The 17,233-nt window shown below is 38.3% G+C and overlaps 2 protein-coding genes across 3 annotated transcripts in view; both read right to left on the bottom strand.

Annotated features, from left to right (window-relative positions):
* Window positions 1–4,739: 4,739 nt before the first annotated feature.
* e2f6 (E2F transcription factor 6) lies at window positions 4,740–10,626 on the bottom strand. 2 transcript variants are annotated; one of them, XM_067572523.1, is made up of 9 exons: window positions 10,316–10,626; window positions 9,107–9,433; window positions 8,248–8,288; window positions 7,967–8,019; window positions 7,399–7,585; window positions 6,878–7,033; window positions 6,623–6,737; window positions 6,037–6,187; window positions 4,740–5,466 (listed from the first exon to the last, which is right to left on the bottom strand). In XM_067572523.1, the coding sequence occupies exons 1-9, from the start codon at window positions 10,430–10,432 to the stop codon at window positions 5,429–5,431; spliced, it is 1,185 nt and encodes a 394-aa protein (XP_067428624.1). In that variant the 5' UTR covers window positions 10,433–10,626; the 3' UTR covers window positions 4,740–5,428. The 2 variants fall into 2 exon arrangements, with proteins under 2 accessions (XP_067428624.1, XP_067428625.1); XM_067572524.1 differs by having other exon boundaries at window positions 9,125–9,433; window positions 10,316–10,624.
* A 1,107-nt stretch (window positions 10,627–11,733) lies between these two features.
* myt1la (myelin transcription factor 1-like, a) overlaps window positions 11,734–17,233 on the bottom strand; it is a 77,172-nt gene continuing 71,672 nt past the window's right edge. The window contains exon 24 of the mRNA XM_067572337.1: window positions 11,734–16,067. Coding sequence (XP_067428438.1) covers window positions 15,927–16,067 — 141 coding nt within the window. The 3' untranslated portion in view covers window positions 11,734–15,926. The remainder of the gene's footprint in view (window positions 16,068–17,233) is intronic.

A 17,233-nucleotide genomic window follows, 5' to 3' on the forward strand; every position in this document is an offset into this window, starting at 1 on the left:
ATTTCACCCTAAGGTTTGCATTGGAGCCAGTTTGAAGCCCAGAGTTGCTGCTTATGGTCGGCGCCATCGTTTGCCTTTGACACGGTGGAAACACGTCTTGCTACCTCAGACCCAAGCTAACGCTAGCTTACTGGGAACACTGAGCCATGCATACTTTGGTTAACATTAGCTACATCAGCTAAATTGGGCTAACAGGGTTAGGTATCATGATCACGTAACATTAAATGTAGTGAAATATTGCAATAATCTGACCATAGACTGTATAAAAATAATGGACACAGCCACCGTGATGTCACCCAATGGTTGGTGGACTCCCGTTTTGAAGCCTTTAGTTTGGCATTTTGACTGTCGCCATCTTGTTTTTTTGGAGCCAGAAGTGATGAGAAGTGAACATATTTGGACAAGAGCATGGAGCTGGGGAGGAGCTCTCCAGGGTCCAACTACAACACCTCACTCACCGCCGTGGTAGCGACTTGTCAATCACAATGTAGCCACGCCTTTGGTAAAAGCTAACAAATGCCAGTGAATGGCTCTAAATACACTTCTTTTGCAGTAACATCTGTTTTCTCAGAGGCTTTCTCTCATCAATTATCATGAAATGCTAAAACATTGGACAACACGTGGCAAAAGAGACCAATATCTATATTATTGATTATGTATTTTGAGTTGTGTTATGCCACCTGCCTGGTTATTGGTCCATCCGGGCCTTTTTACTGTTGGTTTCTTGTAATGTTGGCGGTCTGACAACTGAGCCTTGTTCTTCTGCTCCTGTCACTGTCAGTATGAGCCGCTCTGGATGAGAGTATCATCTCCAAAACCTAAAATGTCAGACAGATCAAAGTGCTCTGTGGGTCATTCTGACAGTTTGATAGATAGCGGAGAGACTCTGGGAGCATTCGGCCACAGTCTGGAAGCAGGGTTCGCCTTGAGGTTTGGATGTTGTGGTGGCACTCATGGGAAACAGTATCTGAGCACTGACATGCATGTGCGCACACAGTCATTATATTCCTGTCCACAGGCAAAATGAGAGACAATCAAGTATCATTTCCTCTATTACCCACTGTTCCATATTCATTATGTTTGTGGCAGAGTAGGAAAATAGTCTTGTCTTCATGACTGTTTTTGAGAGATGGACAGCGGGACAAACTTGCAGCGTACGCATGGTCGTATGTACAGATGGGTGACAGAATAAAAGAACCAGAGTCTAAAGCCACAGCACCAGCTCTATGAGGCTATATTTAGGCACAGGCACATGCTAACATGCTCACAGTGACAACGCTAAAATGTTTATCAGGTATAATGTGAACCATTTTCACCATCTTACTTTGCTATTGGACAAATTAAAAATGTGACCCAATGATTGCAAAGTTATTACAGTTTATCCTGACATAAATATCTTTACCAAATTTCACTGCAATCCTTCCGATATTTGTTGAGACATTCAATCATAGACGTATAAAAATATGGACGTAGTTGCCGTGACGTCACCCGTTGGTTTCTGAAGAGCATGGATGTATTATAAGAGCTGGATACCGGACTAAACATGGCGCCCATTCAGTCCTATAGGAATTGCTCGCCTGGCGCATACGCCAAAAAAAGTTTCTAGCTTCCAGATTTGCTTCCGCGTTGTGCGGCCCACTGAATATGTGCAGTAGTGTTTCCCCCGTTGCCCCGGCCGTGAGCTCCTGCTCGGCCCATAGACTTTACATTGTGATGACGTCACAGATTTTTAAAACGCTTTGCTCGGCTCGAGGAAAGTTTTACAAACATAAAACCTCCATGGATCAAAAGTTCATAATAGAAAGAATCATAATTGACGTTTGCAGTTCGAGGCGTCCTGTCAACAGTTTTACAGATGTCTCTTTTATAATGGTGGTCTATGGGGAAAATCCTTTTTGGGCCGCAGGGGGATTTTTCACTGCAATACCGTGAGTGGCCACTGGGAAAAACTGGCTGCAAGGCTGAGTGGCGGCGCCCTATCCAGCTCATATTATACATCCATGAAGCGATCCGCTGCGGCCGTCGCCATCTTGGCAGTGCGTGACGCTGCCTAACTCCAAGCCAATCAGAAATGGGCAAAGAGGCGGGCCGAATGGCTGAAACAAGCCACCTAGCGGCTGACAGACCTGTCACTCAAAGCAGCCATGTCCTTCATTATGCAGAACTTTACGGCTTAATAAAACTCAAACGGGTGAGTTATAAAAAAAATTCACCGCCCGTACAGTTGTCATGAAAGGAGAAATTAGCTACAGAGACCAAAACCATTTTTTGTACCAGACTGTAAACATGTTTATTTCTGCAGTAAAGTTGGGCATTTTAACATGGGGGTCTATGGGGATTAACTCGCTTTTGGAGCCTCAAGTGGCCATTTGAGGAACTGCAGTTTTGCCACTTCCGCATTGGCTCCATTTTACAGCCCCAGAGGTTGCTGCTTGCATTCAATCAAACCACAAATATCAACCTCATGGTGGTTCTAGATGGAAAGTCACCAAAGTCAGTGGAACCATTAATATCTCTGCAAAATTACATGACAGTCCATCCAACAGTTGTTGAGATATTTCAGTCTGGACTAAAGTAGTGAGCCAACAGTTTAACTGATCAATAGACATCATTACCATCCCTACAGAGTCGAGCCGCCTAGCGTAGCCACAAACCAACAAAGTGTCTTAGTATGGTGTTGTTCTACCATGAGGTGTGTTGATGATTTTTGGTGGCGAGTCTTCAAAATCACATATAGTTGTTCAGCTGGGTTGAGATTTATTGACTGTTAAGGCCACAGAATAAGATTCATATTACTGTCAGACTCTTCAGTGGTTATAGCTGCTTTTCAGTTGATTCTTACTTGCAAGAAAAGATCAGCACATTCTGGTGGCTTTAAACAAAATAGTCCAGAAGATGAGGATGATGATTATGAGTCTGCTAAACAGTGTTTTCCAAAAAAAAACAAAAAACGATATAATCAATAAAACTGGCTGCTGTAAATGTTTTGATTGAATGAAAACCAGTTGAAGGTTGTGAGAGCTCATATTAGAAACCCTGAAGTACTGAAAAATTGTAAAGTTTAGTAATTGAGAATATGAAGGAGTGAGTGAAGTAAAGAGGAAAGAGAAACTATGCTTCTCTCAACTTGAGAGAAAAGCCACCAAAACCAGGCTGGACATGACATGGCTCCTGTGGGTAGGGGTAAACAGCAAAAAAAAGAATCAAAAGAAAGCAGAAAAATGCTGAATACTTCTTATGCCTGCGTTAAAAATAACATACTGCAACTCAGACCTGAACCTAGTCCATACTCACAACTTTTAGACCCTGAGCCCAACTGGAGCTGCCAAATTAGAGACTCGAATCCAACAGTTAAACTTTATTCTGCTTTATTTCATTCATTATTGACCGTTAGCTTTCCAGGCCAGTGCATTGATTGTCCTCCATCTCTTTCACTCTTCATACTGGGTATTTCACATCTATTTGCAACACAATATGTCAGTCAAAGAGGAAAAAGAGAGAAAATTTCTTGATAAATTACATTTAAAAATAACTAAACCTGACCATAGCCAAACGTTTTATGACACAAAATAGCGAAAACCAACCCTATACTTTGTCTGGACCTGTCAGGTTCAGTTTAAGCAGCAGCAACTATACTCCAAACTTATTTCTGTTCCTTCTCAACATGAAAAAGAAAAACCCAAAGACAACCACAGCCTTCTATTGAGCACTGGGCAGCTCCACCGGACCACATTAAATGCTTTTGCTCGAGGGAATTTCAGTGTCGGTGCAGTGACGCAGTCTGACCACTGGGTGGTGGTGTTGTTGTAAAAGGAACCAGATCAGACATCCATCACCATGATTGCTATCGTCATTTATAGATATTGTCTGTTTCTGGCAGAAATTACTGGTAGATTTAAGGATTCACTAACACTGCAGCTTGTAGAGGAAAATACTTAATCAAGCCAAGCATGTGCTTTGTTTTTTATAAATCACGAGTTGGGTGAATGTTTTGTAAGATAGGGATCATGTGTCCAATTATTCCATTCAATCCGGGAAAAGGAAAAGACAGAATTGGATAAAGTGGAAACACTAATAGCAAGAAAACAAAAACCAATAATTTGTTATTACTATTGACTCACTTCCTCTGCCCTTAAGGGTCAAAATCATAGAAAGTTAACTTGACTTTCATTGAAAGGTCCAAATCTAGACGAAGAAGTCTAGAAATGTTCTGGTACCATGTTCCAACTGTAATTTCTTTATTTCCAAGCGAAACTCCTTCCAGACATCCAACCCTTTACAATCATCTGATGGCAACTTCAAATGTCGATCTCATGTCTGAATAAAAGTCACAGCAGCAGTCACAGTGACTTCTAAGGTGGTGGCAGGTATGTAGTTAAAATGTAGTTTGTGTGTAAGTATAGTTTGTTGTACGAGTCAACACCAGGCAGTAAAAGTTTTATTTCTCCTTCAAAACCAGACTTACCTGAGACTTTTATTTTTCTGTAGATTATTCCTACCTTTGACACATTTCCAGAGCCTTTATAAGACGTCTGTTGGCAAAGGTCAAAGGCCAGGAAACAGTTATACAGCGGCCCTACAAGCTGACAAGAGATTCAGCGTCTTGCTCAGGGGTACCTCAGCAGTTCAAAACGAGGACATCTGAGTCCAAGACAGTCTTAGTAGACACTGCATCAAAATACTTTCCACTAACCCTGCTGCTTCAGCTGCTGACAATAGGAAAAATAATAATTCCCCAGTTTAATATGAGCTTTTTTATTGATTACAGCATCTTTGAGGTGTGTTTTTTTCATTAGAAATTTCAAACCAAGATGAAAACATTTATATATCCAAAAACAAAGTAAAAAACAGGAAAAAAAAAAAAAAGAAGTAAAATATGATGCAGCACATGTAAGTCAGCACGTGATGATAATGTAGAAACACTGCACCTCTCTACAGTACAGAGGCACAGCTGTGTATTGCATCTATAAATGAGCTCATTCACTCCTTTCTGTCATCTCTCATACAAAAATAAAGCTACAAACGTCCTTCCTCACCTTCATCATTTACATTTCTTCTCCTGAGAGCTCAGCAGAACAAGAGGACTCCTCTGAACAGGACTAACACATCCAGGAGTTTAATATACATATATATATATAAAAAAAGAACTTAAAATGGTCCATCCTTATCAAAACTCTGTTATATTGCCCAACATGTGTGTTTCAGCTGATTTAAACAGATATCAGCTGATGTTTATTTATTTTAAACAAGTGGCATGTATGAGCTTGCAGTCAGTTGAGATCTTTAACGTTCCAGCCTGAACCAGACGCTTTGTGCAACTTTCAGTCCTCTTGATACCTGGAAACAATCTGTTCGGGCCTCTGTAACTCTTCCAGGTTTGCGTCTGAACCCTGAGGACAACTGGCGCCTCCCGGTGGTCAGCTGGTGGCTATGCGCTCTGCACGGTGCTCTGTGGACTCGAGGACTCTGCAACGAGAAAATAACGATGAAATGAAACAATAAAAACAAAAACCAGAGCCTCACATCAGCAGGGACAATATTATTTTAGCCAATTTTAGCTAATCACACATATATATTGGTTTCTGCACTCAGTACTTATCCAAAAATGTTTGTTATGTGACAAAAACAAAATTTGCTTAAGACATTCTTGTTTTAATGAGATCTTTTTTACATTGTAACAAGACATTTTTCAGGTTATAATATACATTTTTTCTATTATTATCATATTGGCACAAATACAAATTGATATATGATATTTTATATGTTGTAAGATATTTTATCTAGGAAATTATATTTGGAAAAGTGAAAAATGTGAAAGTGTGTTTTATTTTGAAAAGCCTTTTTTCAAAATCAGGTGTTGGAAAAGTGGAGGCCATCTTATATTTGGGCCAATACGGCAAAATTCCTCAACTTTTACACAAATAATATCTCACTGAAAGAAGAAACTTTTCCCAGATAAAACATAAATTATATGCTGCCATATATAAAGTATATAAGGTTAAATAATTAGTCTGCTTCTGTCTATAAACGTGTTACCTGTGTGCAGCACGGCCGTCTTTATCCGGCTTTCCTCCAGCATTAAGAAGCAGCCGCTCTTCTCTCCAGTCACGACGTCTCCTGACCCCGTATCAGAGGTCAGCACCATGATGGGACCCCTCCCCCCCTTCAGATGGACCTGGATGCTGTCCTGCATCAACACACACACACAACCACCCACACACACCATGAGTCAGAATGTATCAGCTGCAGGAGAAAATCTACACGACCTCAGACGATTTTACATCACCGGTGTGAAATTTAAAGTCACGTTACAAAATAATAAAAATTGTATAAATAAATCTGATTGTACACAAGAATATTTTACTGAAATTCTTGATTTCAAGAACTATTTTGAACAAGAATATATTGAAGTGTGAAGATTTGTCTGATAACACATATTCTAGTAAAGTAACAAGAAATTTCTGTTTATCTTTACAAATGAGATACATCTTAAATTTAAGGTGATTAAAACAAATAAATTATATCTAAAATACATGTTGGGCAAATTTAGGCTTCAGCAGTATTTAATCCTGGCTGTGTGTGTTACCTCTGAGTGTGTGTGTGTGTGTGTGTGTGTTTTTACCTCTTTAGGTGCAGGAACCTCCAGTTTAGTTTCCTCTGGAGCTTTGACGACGATCAGCGTCTGTTCCTGGAAGGCTCTGAGCCGACTGATGTCCTCGTAGGTCACATAAGCCGACGTGCAGGAAAGGTTAAAGAAAACCTGCTAATTTCTTTTATCCACATTTAAAGCTACTGTTTTATTCGCTCCCAAACTTTGTTAAACATGTATAACTGCAGTTATTGCCGGTGACCTCTGATGTCTGATGTGAAAGGATATTCTGAGTTTTCCGTGTCGTCGGTCATGTCGAAGAGTTGCTGGGCGCAGCTTTTGATGAGGCCGTCCAGCGTGTCCTCCACCAGCTTCAGGTTCTCCAGCTCTTTCTGGAACCTCTGCTGGTTCTTCCACAGAAAGCTGGAGATCGGACTCTTTCCTCTGGACGGACGACAGCAACACTTGTAGTGCAACACTTACAGGCAGCACAGACTTTTTACTGGACAGTTAAAGTTCGTTCTTGAACTTGGAAATAGTAGTTTTATGGGCTTTTAACCTTTGGTCACCTGATTACAACTGATCTTTGCAGCCCTACTGTACTTAATATAGTACTGGTGTATATGAAAAAATAAACAATTATAGTACAGAGAAGTCAAAGATATGTGTTCATATGAAACATATTTTTTTACTATCAAGCTTAGAAATCCATTATTGGTCTGGTCTCATGTAAAATATGTGATTTGTAGTTAATTGGTTTTACCTGGATGTAAACATGCAGGGTGAATAATAAAGATCTGTTGACTCACGTCCACTTGATCCTGCTGGCCGACTGCTTCTCGATAAGGCTGATGCCAGTGAGGACGTTGGTGATGTCATAGACTCGCCGCTTGCGGGTCTGCAGGCTCGTGGCTACGTGCCTGAGGTCCAGCGAGCCGTCCGGAGCCGCCAGCAACAGCTCCAGGAAACGCCGCGTCAGCAGCCCCAGAGACACGTCTGAACACAGAACAACAAGCAGAGTAAGAACCAGGATCACATCTCCGTCCTTATAAGCCTTTAAAAAGCTTCGTCTATGTCCAAGGTTTTTTTTTAAGGAGTACAATATTTGTACAGAATGTATTTGTCATGAAAGTTATTGCTAACAGTAAAGGTTCATTACAAATGTGCCCACAAAACTAAACATGAGTTTTAAATACTGCAGGGAGTTTTGGCTTTAACCTGCCAAGAGTAAATCTAACAGTTTGTGACAATTCTCTGCACTTTAATATAAAATTCTGTCAAAAGCAGTTCAGCTTCCAAAACCAGATCTTTTTTAATACAAACCAGTTTTTCCAGTGAAAAAAAAAAAAAATTCAGTTAAATGACAGCAACACTCACCCTGTCTGGAAACTCTCTTAGTCTGGATCTCTTTCTTCTGATGGAGGCCAGCACTGGAAAGAAAAGAGACCAAAAAAATATTAAACACTTTATGCCAAAATGTGCAAGAACCACTTCAGTGTCCCACCGTAACGCCTGCTCCCAAATGGAAATCACTGAAGGAAAATATATAAATAAAATCAAAATGAAACTTTAACTAATAAAAAAGTGAGTGCAGGAATTAAACATAACTAGAAAGATGCTCACATGTAATAAAAGGAAGCAGAGAGGATTTTATTTACCTGGTCGTCTTCGCTCCTGAAGGTCTCTTCAAACCTGGATCCTGAGAATCAGAAAGTGAAAACAGAGCGAGTTAAAGCTGCTCCGGTTACATTAAAGAGTCTGATTATCTGACACAATTTAAGAGATGAAATTCTGAATTAATACAAAACAGGTCAAACATGTTACACACTGAACATCGTCGGCTTTCGTAGCATTTGAACATAAACTTTTGGGGTTGGTGAAGTTAACTGGTGTTTTCTTACTTTAACTATTTGTCACATAGAGGATTATTATTTTTACTAGATACTCTCTTTACTCTCTCTTGTTAATCCCTGTTAGTCATCACCAGGCATGTTCAAGTATTACTGTGGACAAATATCACAGTAAGCAGAACTATCACCACATTCAAACTTAACAAAATACAGAATACACTGCCCGGCACGACATTTCAGAAGTACCGTTATAGATAAAGTTTATGGGAAAAAACACAAACAAAAACAAAAAGAAGTTTGTGGCAAAGGAGAAAACCTTCCAACAGATACAAGCTGATGACATGCCTCCATTCTTGTATACATTAATCACCACGACATTCATCGTATAGTCTGACACGGAGTGCGATCAAGACTTGATTAAACCCATCATGTCAATAAACTTATAACGATTGTTGAGTTGTTGTCGTACAATCTGAAGGTATTTTCATTTTAAAAAAAATGAAACTGCTATTGAAGGCAGCAGCAGGACTATAATAAATAATAATAATAGAAATGTTTGACACCATCACATATGTTTCATAATATATAATAATAGACACTGATCAATATGAAGTGAATGAGCTGAATCAGGACAAAAAAGTTCCTGGAATATATGAATAAGACACACAGCAGACTCAGTCCTGACCCGCTGTGGTGGATCCGGTGCCGGTGGTTCTGGTGCAGGAGGCTCCACATTAGCAGGAGCTTCATCTCCACCTTCATCTTCCTCTTCCTCACCGCCGCCACCGGCCCACTGATCTTCTTCCTCAGACGACTCGGCTCCCCAGGGGCTGATCATGCCCAGTGGCCCGTCCAGGTAAGGGGGCATGATGGGAATGGCATCACTGGTGACCCCGTTGGTGGCGATGTCGTCAGGCAGGAAGTGGTCCTCGCAGATTATGTGCTGCTCTGTCGAGTCTTGCTTGTCCGTCTCCCTCAGTGCTGCCAGCCATACCTGTACAAAGTGACGATTTTTACTGGTCTGACTGGTTTGACTAGAGAATTGTAACAGAGCTCAATATCAGTTGGAAATAAGGTAAAGTTTGGTTTTCTATTGGTCTTCTTCATTTTATATACTATACGGAATTTACCAAACATTATAAATAGTTGGATTAAAAAGTTAACATTCATGTCCACTGAATTATTTTCAAAATAAAGTAAAATATCACTATCATATAGCATGATCATTTGACCAGTTTTTCTACACAGAAAGTTTTGAATATCAATCCAAAATATTTTGGAATACATACAATGGAGTGTTGCTGCTGGATGGGCACCCATACCATGATTATTAATGTGTAAATAGGATAAACAATAAAGTAATTATTGAATTTATATTTGATTAACACTAAGGTCAATATTTAAGTTAAATATTACAAACATTATGGTATTTATTTATGTGTATATATGGTAAACATTAAGCTCTTTATTTCAGTTATAGAGAAGGACCATATAAGTAAATATTTCTTCATCATTTGAACATGTTATATTTATTTATGTTGCTTATTGAGAATTTGCTGTATATGTTTACTGTTCATTTTATTGGTTATTCTTGTTTTGTTTTCTTATTATTTGTTACATGTTCGGAATTTTTTTAAAAAAATCAATACAACGCATACAGTACAATGCAATATTATAGCTCTGAAAAATAAACAAATCCGTGTTATCAATAACTGAATGGGCTAACACATAAGTTATCAATAACAGTAAGTTAGGGTCTCTTAAACAGATGGTAGAAACAGGGATAAATTAAGGTAATGTTAAAAGATGAAGCTCCTGATATACAAATACCGATAAAACAGTATATTCTTCACGGTTAGGTTGATGTTTTTCGTACCTTGACTCGCGCGGGGTCTTTGGGGAAGTTGAAGAACCTCTTCGGTGGGCGGTGTAAGATCCCCCGGTTAACGTTCAGTAAACGGTTGGGACACCCGGAGACAACACACTTCACCATGCTAACCGTCACTCCTCCGCCCAAAGCGAACCGACCGGGGCTAACGGTGCATCCGAGCTGCGTTAACAACCGTCTGGAGTCAGAGACAACAGCTAACTACACACGACACGACTGTCCTGTTTGTTTATGTCGCGTTTCACGTTGTTTTCACACCGGAAAGGGGTGTAACTGACCCGGATATATAACAATGGAGGGAAACTACCGCATTCTGCGAAGACCCGCCCCTAACCTGCCTCTGATTGGCTCTCACTCTGAATCTAACCAATCTAACCAACGAAGGCAATGAGATCTAGCCAATCAGAAGCAGAGTAGGGCGGGTCTTCACGGGATGCGGGTGGTAAAAAAATCAAGCTAGCAGAGGGCTCTTTGCATGGATGTATTGGCGCCAATTTGGCGCCCTCTACAGTTTACAGTCTGTTTTATAGATAACCAAAAACCAAATGTTTTCTGTTTTTATAATAAAAACTAATCTGACCACCGTTATTATATAAATGTAACTATTCATACATGTAAATGTAACCCCTACTACCCCTACCCAACGTTAAAATGAGACAAAGTGTGAAATAAAATATGCTTAACAGATATGAAGCAAAAAAAAAGAGTAAACATGCTGCAAACATTTCATCATAATTACATTATGGCAAAATAATAATAATAATAATAATATTTTGGCCGATGGTCAGATTCCACACCCATGTTTCAAGTAACATGTAAAAAATCTACCCAACATTAAATGTCTTATGTTTAAATTTTTCCTGACTGATGCTGACAGTCAGACCTAAAATATAATTCAATTATTTGGTCAAAAGTATGGTGACATCTGATTTTTGGTCCTTTGTCCTTTTCACTGTGATCTATCTGTGTCAGGTTTTAAGTTTCACAAGTATTTTTTGGTTTATGTTACAGATCCCCTGATTTCCTGGAAAATGTTTTGAGTAATTTGCAGGTATTTAACAGTTAATTTTTAGGACATTTTACAGAGAAGGTGATGCAATTTGGTACAAATTACAAGAAAAAAATGAAAAAAAGTATTAAGTTCGTTGAGTTGGTAAGTATCAATTCCGTTTGACCGTTTAATACCTGCAAATTACTCCGAAAATTTCCAGGAAATTAGTATGAAATTTAAGGACCTGTAAAATAAAGCATTACCTAACAATGTGAAGCATATTTATGTCAAAGCTAAAAACATGGCACAGTAAAACACTGATATAGTCCATTAAATAGAATATATTCTCTACTTGCTGTACATTATTAACTTTCCTGATGATTAGCCATCAATTTAAAACAAGAAAGGGTCGTAATCAGTGTTGCAACACAAGATTTATTCAGAGCAAGAGATGCCAACACCAGCATGATAAAAATTGTACAAACTTCACAAGTCAAATTAAAATATCACGTAGCAACTCGTGACCTTAAACATACAGCAAAAATATCAACAAAACCCATGCCATGTGGTAAGAAAACTGTTGTTGAAAGTTTGCAAGTAACATAGAAAAAGGGTTAAAGGAGAGAAAATGAACAATGTATAAAAACCCTTATCAATGCACTGCTCAAAAGAAATATTTTCATTATGATTTCACAAATATTCATATGGATTTCTTTTGCATTCTAGCATGTCACATGTTAGTGTTGAGATTCTCTATGTAAATAGTTACAGTTTAGCTTTTACATCTGATATTACAATATCTAGTCTATTGACTGTCTTTAAGTGGCAGAATTGTGCTTTAACTCCCATTTCCTTTGTATCAGTAAGAATAACTGACTAAATAAAAAAAGTACAAGCTGTCAGTCTATCTAATGCAGTAGTTTACTGGCAGGAAGCTGCAGACACAAAGCTTTGGGAAGAGATGTCGGAGAATGAGGCTTTGCAGTAAAAGTCCAAAGAAGAAACATGTTTAAAGGAAAACTCCCCCTGTTAGCAGTTTCCTCCTGCATGTGGAAAACCGGACTCATAGTGGAGAAATGTTTAGTTTGTCTAAAAAGATCAAACTGCAGGTTTTTGTCCGTCAGACCTTCAGAATCATCAATGAAATGGTAACGATTTGGTTTAGGTTTTAGATTTTCAACATGAAAGTCAAATCATTTCCACAATGTCTCATATTATCCATATATTTACTTGATCTGCTTGTTCCAACACTTTATTGGCGCTATGGGATGAGTACACTGAGAGAAAAGGGGCAATTCAAACCCAAGCTGGCATGTTTTCATACCTTCTTAGGCATATTTTTGGGAAATGTGGACAAGATTAAGTATAATGCATCTATAACATTTGCTACTGGACATACTGGTTATCTTTTTAAAGGGTAGGTTCATAATTTTCATATTTTCCACTCATACCTAGTTGTATCTAGTCATGCAAGATATCTACTTTGAGATTTCTGCCTCCGCTCCAATACAATGTAGGTAAATGCAGTTTAGTTTGTGGTGCTCACAGCACTGAAAAACTACATAAAATAATTTAATAGCAACTTTTTTCCAGCAAGCATGTCTCATTTTCTCTGGATAGTCTGGACAGTTTTCACTGGAACGACCCTCTATTTGTTTGCAGTGAATTATCCAGAGAAATGGAGAAACTGTTCCTGAAAAGACAAGTCAGATTTAGAGCAATAGAGCAGAAAGCAACACAGGCAGAAGTTTGAGTTTTAAGTAGAGGAAAGACGCACCACTTTGTTTACAGATTATTCGGCTAATAAACAGGATTTATACCCATCACGTGTATTATTTCACTACAAGTAACAATATTTTGGTCAATTTCTTTGCAGGCTATTGAAATACATTCTGAAAAATGCAGGAAATCAAAACCTGAACTAGAAATAGAAGAGGCAGGTTGAGGTCCGACACCTGACCAGACTGATGAATTTTAGCTCTTGAATTCTCACCGTAAACTCACATTTCAATTTTTTCTTCTTATCATATCCTCACAGGAGAATCACAGGAGGCTCTTGGACAATGTAATGGTAATATAAGTGCATGTTTTATCAGGTTTTTTTACATAAGTTTGTTGAAGGGCTCTAAATCCTATGATAACCATGAGCCTAGGCGTTTGTTGCTATGGAGATTAAGCCAGATAGGATCACAGCACAGTGTCATAGATGCCAAACTCATCCAGCATTGACCCAGAATCTGTACATGAATCAATTTAAGCTGCGGTTTTTCAAAATGGGTAATTAAATTTGAAGCATAGTAATTGGATGCGTCCTCCTAAAATGCAACTTGTGAACCATAGTTGATGTCTCCGCTTCAGTTTTTATGTCCACAAGCTTTTTACCAAAGAGCCTAGAGCCAATAATTCAACCAAGAGAGTTTCATGTCAAACCAAATCTTGAAGTGCTCCTAACACTGTCTATCCAGAAAATAAATACAAATTTTACGTTATTAACACCTCCCCCGTAACTCTAGGTTGTTAGTAAAGCATTTTAGTCAATATTTAGGGCAAAAATGCCAAAAATTTGCTAGTTTTACTACATCAAATGTGAGGATTTAATGCTTTACTTTGTCATATATGATAGAAAACTGAATATCAGAAGGCATCACCTTTGACTCCGGTGAATTAAAATGGTCATTCTTTACTATTCTCTAACATTTTATAAAAAAAAAAAAACAATTAATCAAGAAAATAACTGACAGATGAATCCATAATGGCAATATTTGTTGGTTCCATTTCTGGAAAAAAAAGCCTGGATCCAATTTCAAAAAACAAAACAAAACAAAAAAAACAGGTAAACGTTCCACTTTTTGACAAAATTTTATCTCAACGCAACAATGCATTCTGGTTTACTAAATGTTGGAGTTGGAGGAGGTTGATGATGTGAGGGGACCAGCGGGGGAGTTTTCCTTTAAATAACAAATCAACTCAGTGAGATTTGCTCCAGGTCGCTTTCAAACAGGAATCACCAGCACAAAGTCTTGTCGAAGTCACAGTTTCCACAAACTCGCTGTACAGTTTTTGCTTCATTTACCACGTGATAATACTTTGACATACTCCAATAAAGTGCATGCATGATCGACGGTGTTCAGAAAACATACTCCACCAGTACTGTGATTTCAGACTGAATGTCATCGTAAGGCTGATTCAGATCAAATACTCAGTCAGTAAATTCAGTGCACAGACATCGCTTTACAACTGCTGGCTCTAGTTTTCATTCATCTTTTCAATAACAATCAAAGATAATTTAAAAAAAAAAAAAAAAAAAAGCGCTGCTTGGTCATCATGTCATCTGGCATCATGTCCCATTGTGGCTCAGACAATTAAATGCATGACTGGAAAGACGTTTTCTACAGAACGAGTGCAATATACACAATGACAGATGGGGACGTTTGACCCTGTAAGTCCAGCGGAGCCGTCAGCCTTTAGAAAGAAAAATCATATCTACAAATCTTTTTTCGCCTGCCAAGCGCCTCTTAATCGACAATAAAAACATCAAAACATGGAAACAAAGGTGTCCCTGTGCAAAGTCAAACATGACAGAACCAAAGTCCTTTCACCCGCGTCAGATTCCTAAAACATGATTGTAGTAAAAGGTTTATACAAAACGCAATACATTTAGTAAAAAGATCTATCAGCTCTTTGCTAGTTTTATTCATAAGAAATTGCATATACCCAAACTTGTTTTTAATATAGATTGCATCGCATATCTAAACAAACGGTTTAATATTATCATACCAATATTGCTGACACGCTGTCCCTATTAGCTAGTCAAGGTTGATGATTTAAAATTAATTCAGAATGGCAGATTGTCTCCTACATTTTCTGTAGCCATTGGTCTTTCCCGCTTTTTTCTCTTTGCGTGAACAAAGAACAGCGAAAGAACAGGACAGTTTAAAACCAAACAACTCCGTAGGGGGATGATGGGATTTGCACCAGTAAGTTTCCGTGTCATGATGTTTGAGATCTTCTTGTTTGTAGCATTGGTTCTTCTCATAATTTTTAGCTAAAGATTTACAATAACATTAGTGTCCACACGTTCCACTTTCAAACATTACAAAAAAATCAATGAATTTACATCCATTTAACAACCTCCAGCTTTACAGCTCGTGAGAAACGCCTTCCCAAAAATGATTGCTCTTCACGTTCCCCACGCCACTCTGCTCCCTGTTAAACCCGTGACGCCCAGTTATATTCGATGCATGTAAATCGCATTAAAATAAGAAATGATTCAAGCTTACAATAAATAAATACATACATATACACTAGAATGTGCATACATTAGCAGCTATAAACAGTACATCACATTATATTAGGTCATATGAAAATGTACAAAACGTGAATGTTCGTTTAAAACATTGGTAATTTGTTTTTCAAAGCAAGGCAACAACAATCAAAATAATAAAAAAAGAGATACCCATGGAGTTGAGAGCATTACAGCAGAAGAAATAAAAGAAGTATGGTAGATTACAGCAGCAAAAAACAACCCATTCCCCTCTATTTGACTTTTTTTTTTTAGTTGTTGTTGTTGTTTTTGCTTTGCATTTGTTATTTTGGCCTCGGTCAGGGCTAGACCTGGATGCCCTGAACAGCCTGTTTGATGTTCTCCAACAGCGCCTTGTTCTCCGGGCTCTGGTACTGGTCCTGGTGGGTGTACATGTCTGTCAATGTACTCACATATGTGTCAAAGTTCTGTTCATTCATTGGCTCCTGTGAGGGGAAAGAAACCCATGAAGAAACAAACAATCAGGTACATTAAGTGTTTGTATAGACAGATCTGTAAGACATTGTGGGAAAGGTTTGGAAAACAGGAGGGCAGCGGGGGGGAGGAAGGGAACACCATCAGGAAAACATGGCTCGGTTACACAAAAATGCTCCTTTTTAAATATATTTTTAATATTATATTCAGTATCTTATACCTCAGCCTGTGAACGTCTACGCAATGCAACTCCAAACCATGCAAAAATCAGGAGAGGGATGGTTAGCTGATGGGTAGATGGAAGGTTAATGTTTAGCATATGAAGACAAAATCAGGATGTTAAAAACTAATGGGAGGTTAATGGGCAGATGAACGAGACAACTGTTAGCTCAACTTAGCAAAGTCGACTGGGAGTTTTGGTTGTTGAAATATTTCTCAGAGATGGAGCAGCTTTGGCTTCAGGAATAGTTAAACCTAAGTGGGCGACTCACAACAGCATTTGTGTTTTTAAAACGGGTTTAAAGTTGTTCAGGTTTTACATGTGGTGTCCCTCAAGGCTCAATTTTAGGCCCCTTTCTCTTTAGGCTGTATGTGCTTTCTTATTCGTTGGATTTATACCCATATTGGACGATTGTGCATTTCACAATTACGTCAACTGCAATTATGATCTTAGCCTAAACTTAACCAAACTTTTTATTTCATGTAATTCTGTTTATCTTGTCTTGCATTTTTAGGAGAGGTCTTTGTATAAGATTTTAGCTTCCTACCTCTCCTGTTAAAGCAATGTTTTACTTTCATGTATAGCTGAGTATATGTAGATAAAAGTGTGTTTTTATAAATGCAAATGTCTTTGTGTACATATCAAATCTTTAAATCTTTTATTTAAAGTGTAGTTTTTTAAATGTGCAAATAAATAATAAATTGTAAATACTGAGGGATGCAAGAATTTCAAAAATCTTGCCATCAGACATAAAAAAAGGATTTGTCCACTATCGACTTCTTGCCTGGCGATAAGAGTTTGGCTTTCTCTATTGACTTTCATCTGCAAACATTTCATCAGTTTCCACTGAGAATGTACACATTTAAATGATGTCCAATCATTTGCATCAATCAGAACGATCAGTTTTATTTTGAGTAAAAGGATTTTGTATCTGCTATAAGAGAAAATGTTGTTTTT

This window comes from Thunnus thynnus, chromosome 18 (genome assembly GCF_963924715.1).
Source record: "Thunnus thynnus chromosome 18, fThuThy2.1, whole genome shotgun sequence".
NCBI lineage: Eukaryota > Metazoa > Chordata > Actinopteri > Scombriformes > Scombridae > Thunnus > Thunnus thynnus.

Excerpts from the sequence above, each read along its gene's own strand:
- e2f6 (XM_067572523.1), bottom strand. The coding sequence starts at position 10,432 with ATGGTGAAGTGTGTTGTCTCCGGGTGTCCCAACCGTTTACTGAACGTT. Across the intron at positions 8,020-8,247 it reads TCAGGAGCGAAGACGACCAG|TGCTGGCCTCCATCAGAAGA; the intron begins GTAAATAAAATC and ends TTTTCTTTCCAG. Across the intron at positions 6,738-6,877 it reads GACGACACGGAAAACTCAGA|GTCGGCTTATGTGACCTACG; the intron begins ATATCCTTTCAC and ends CCTTTCCTGCAC.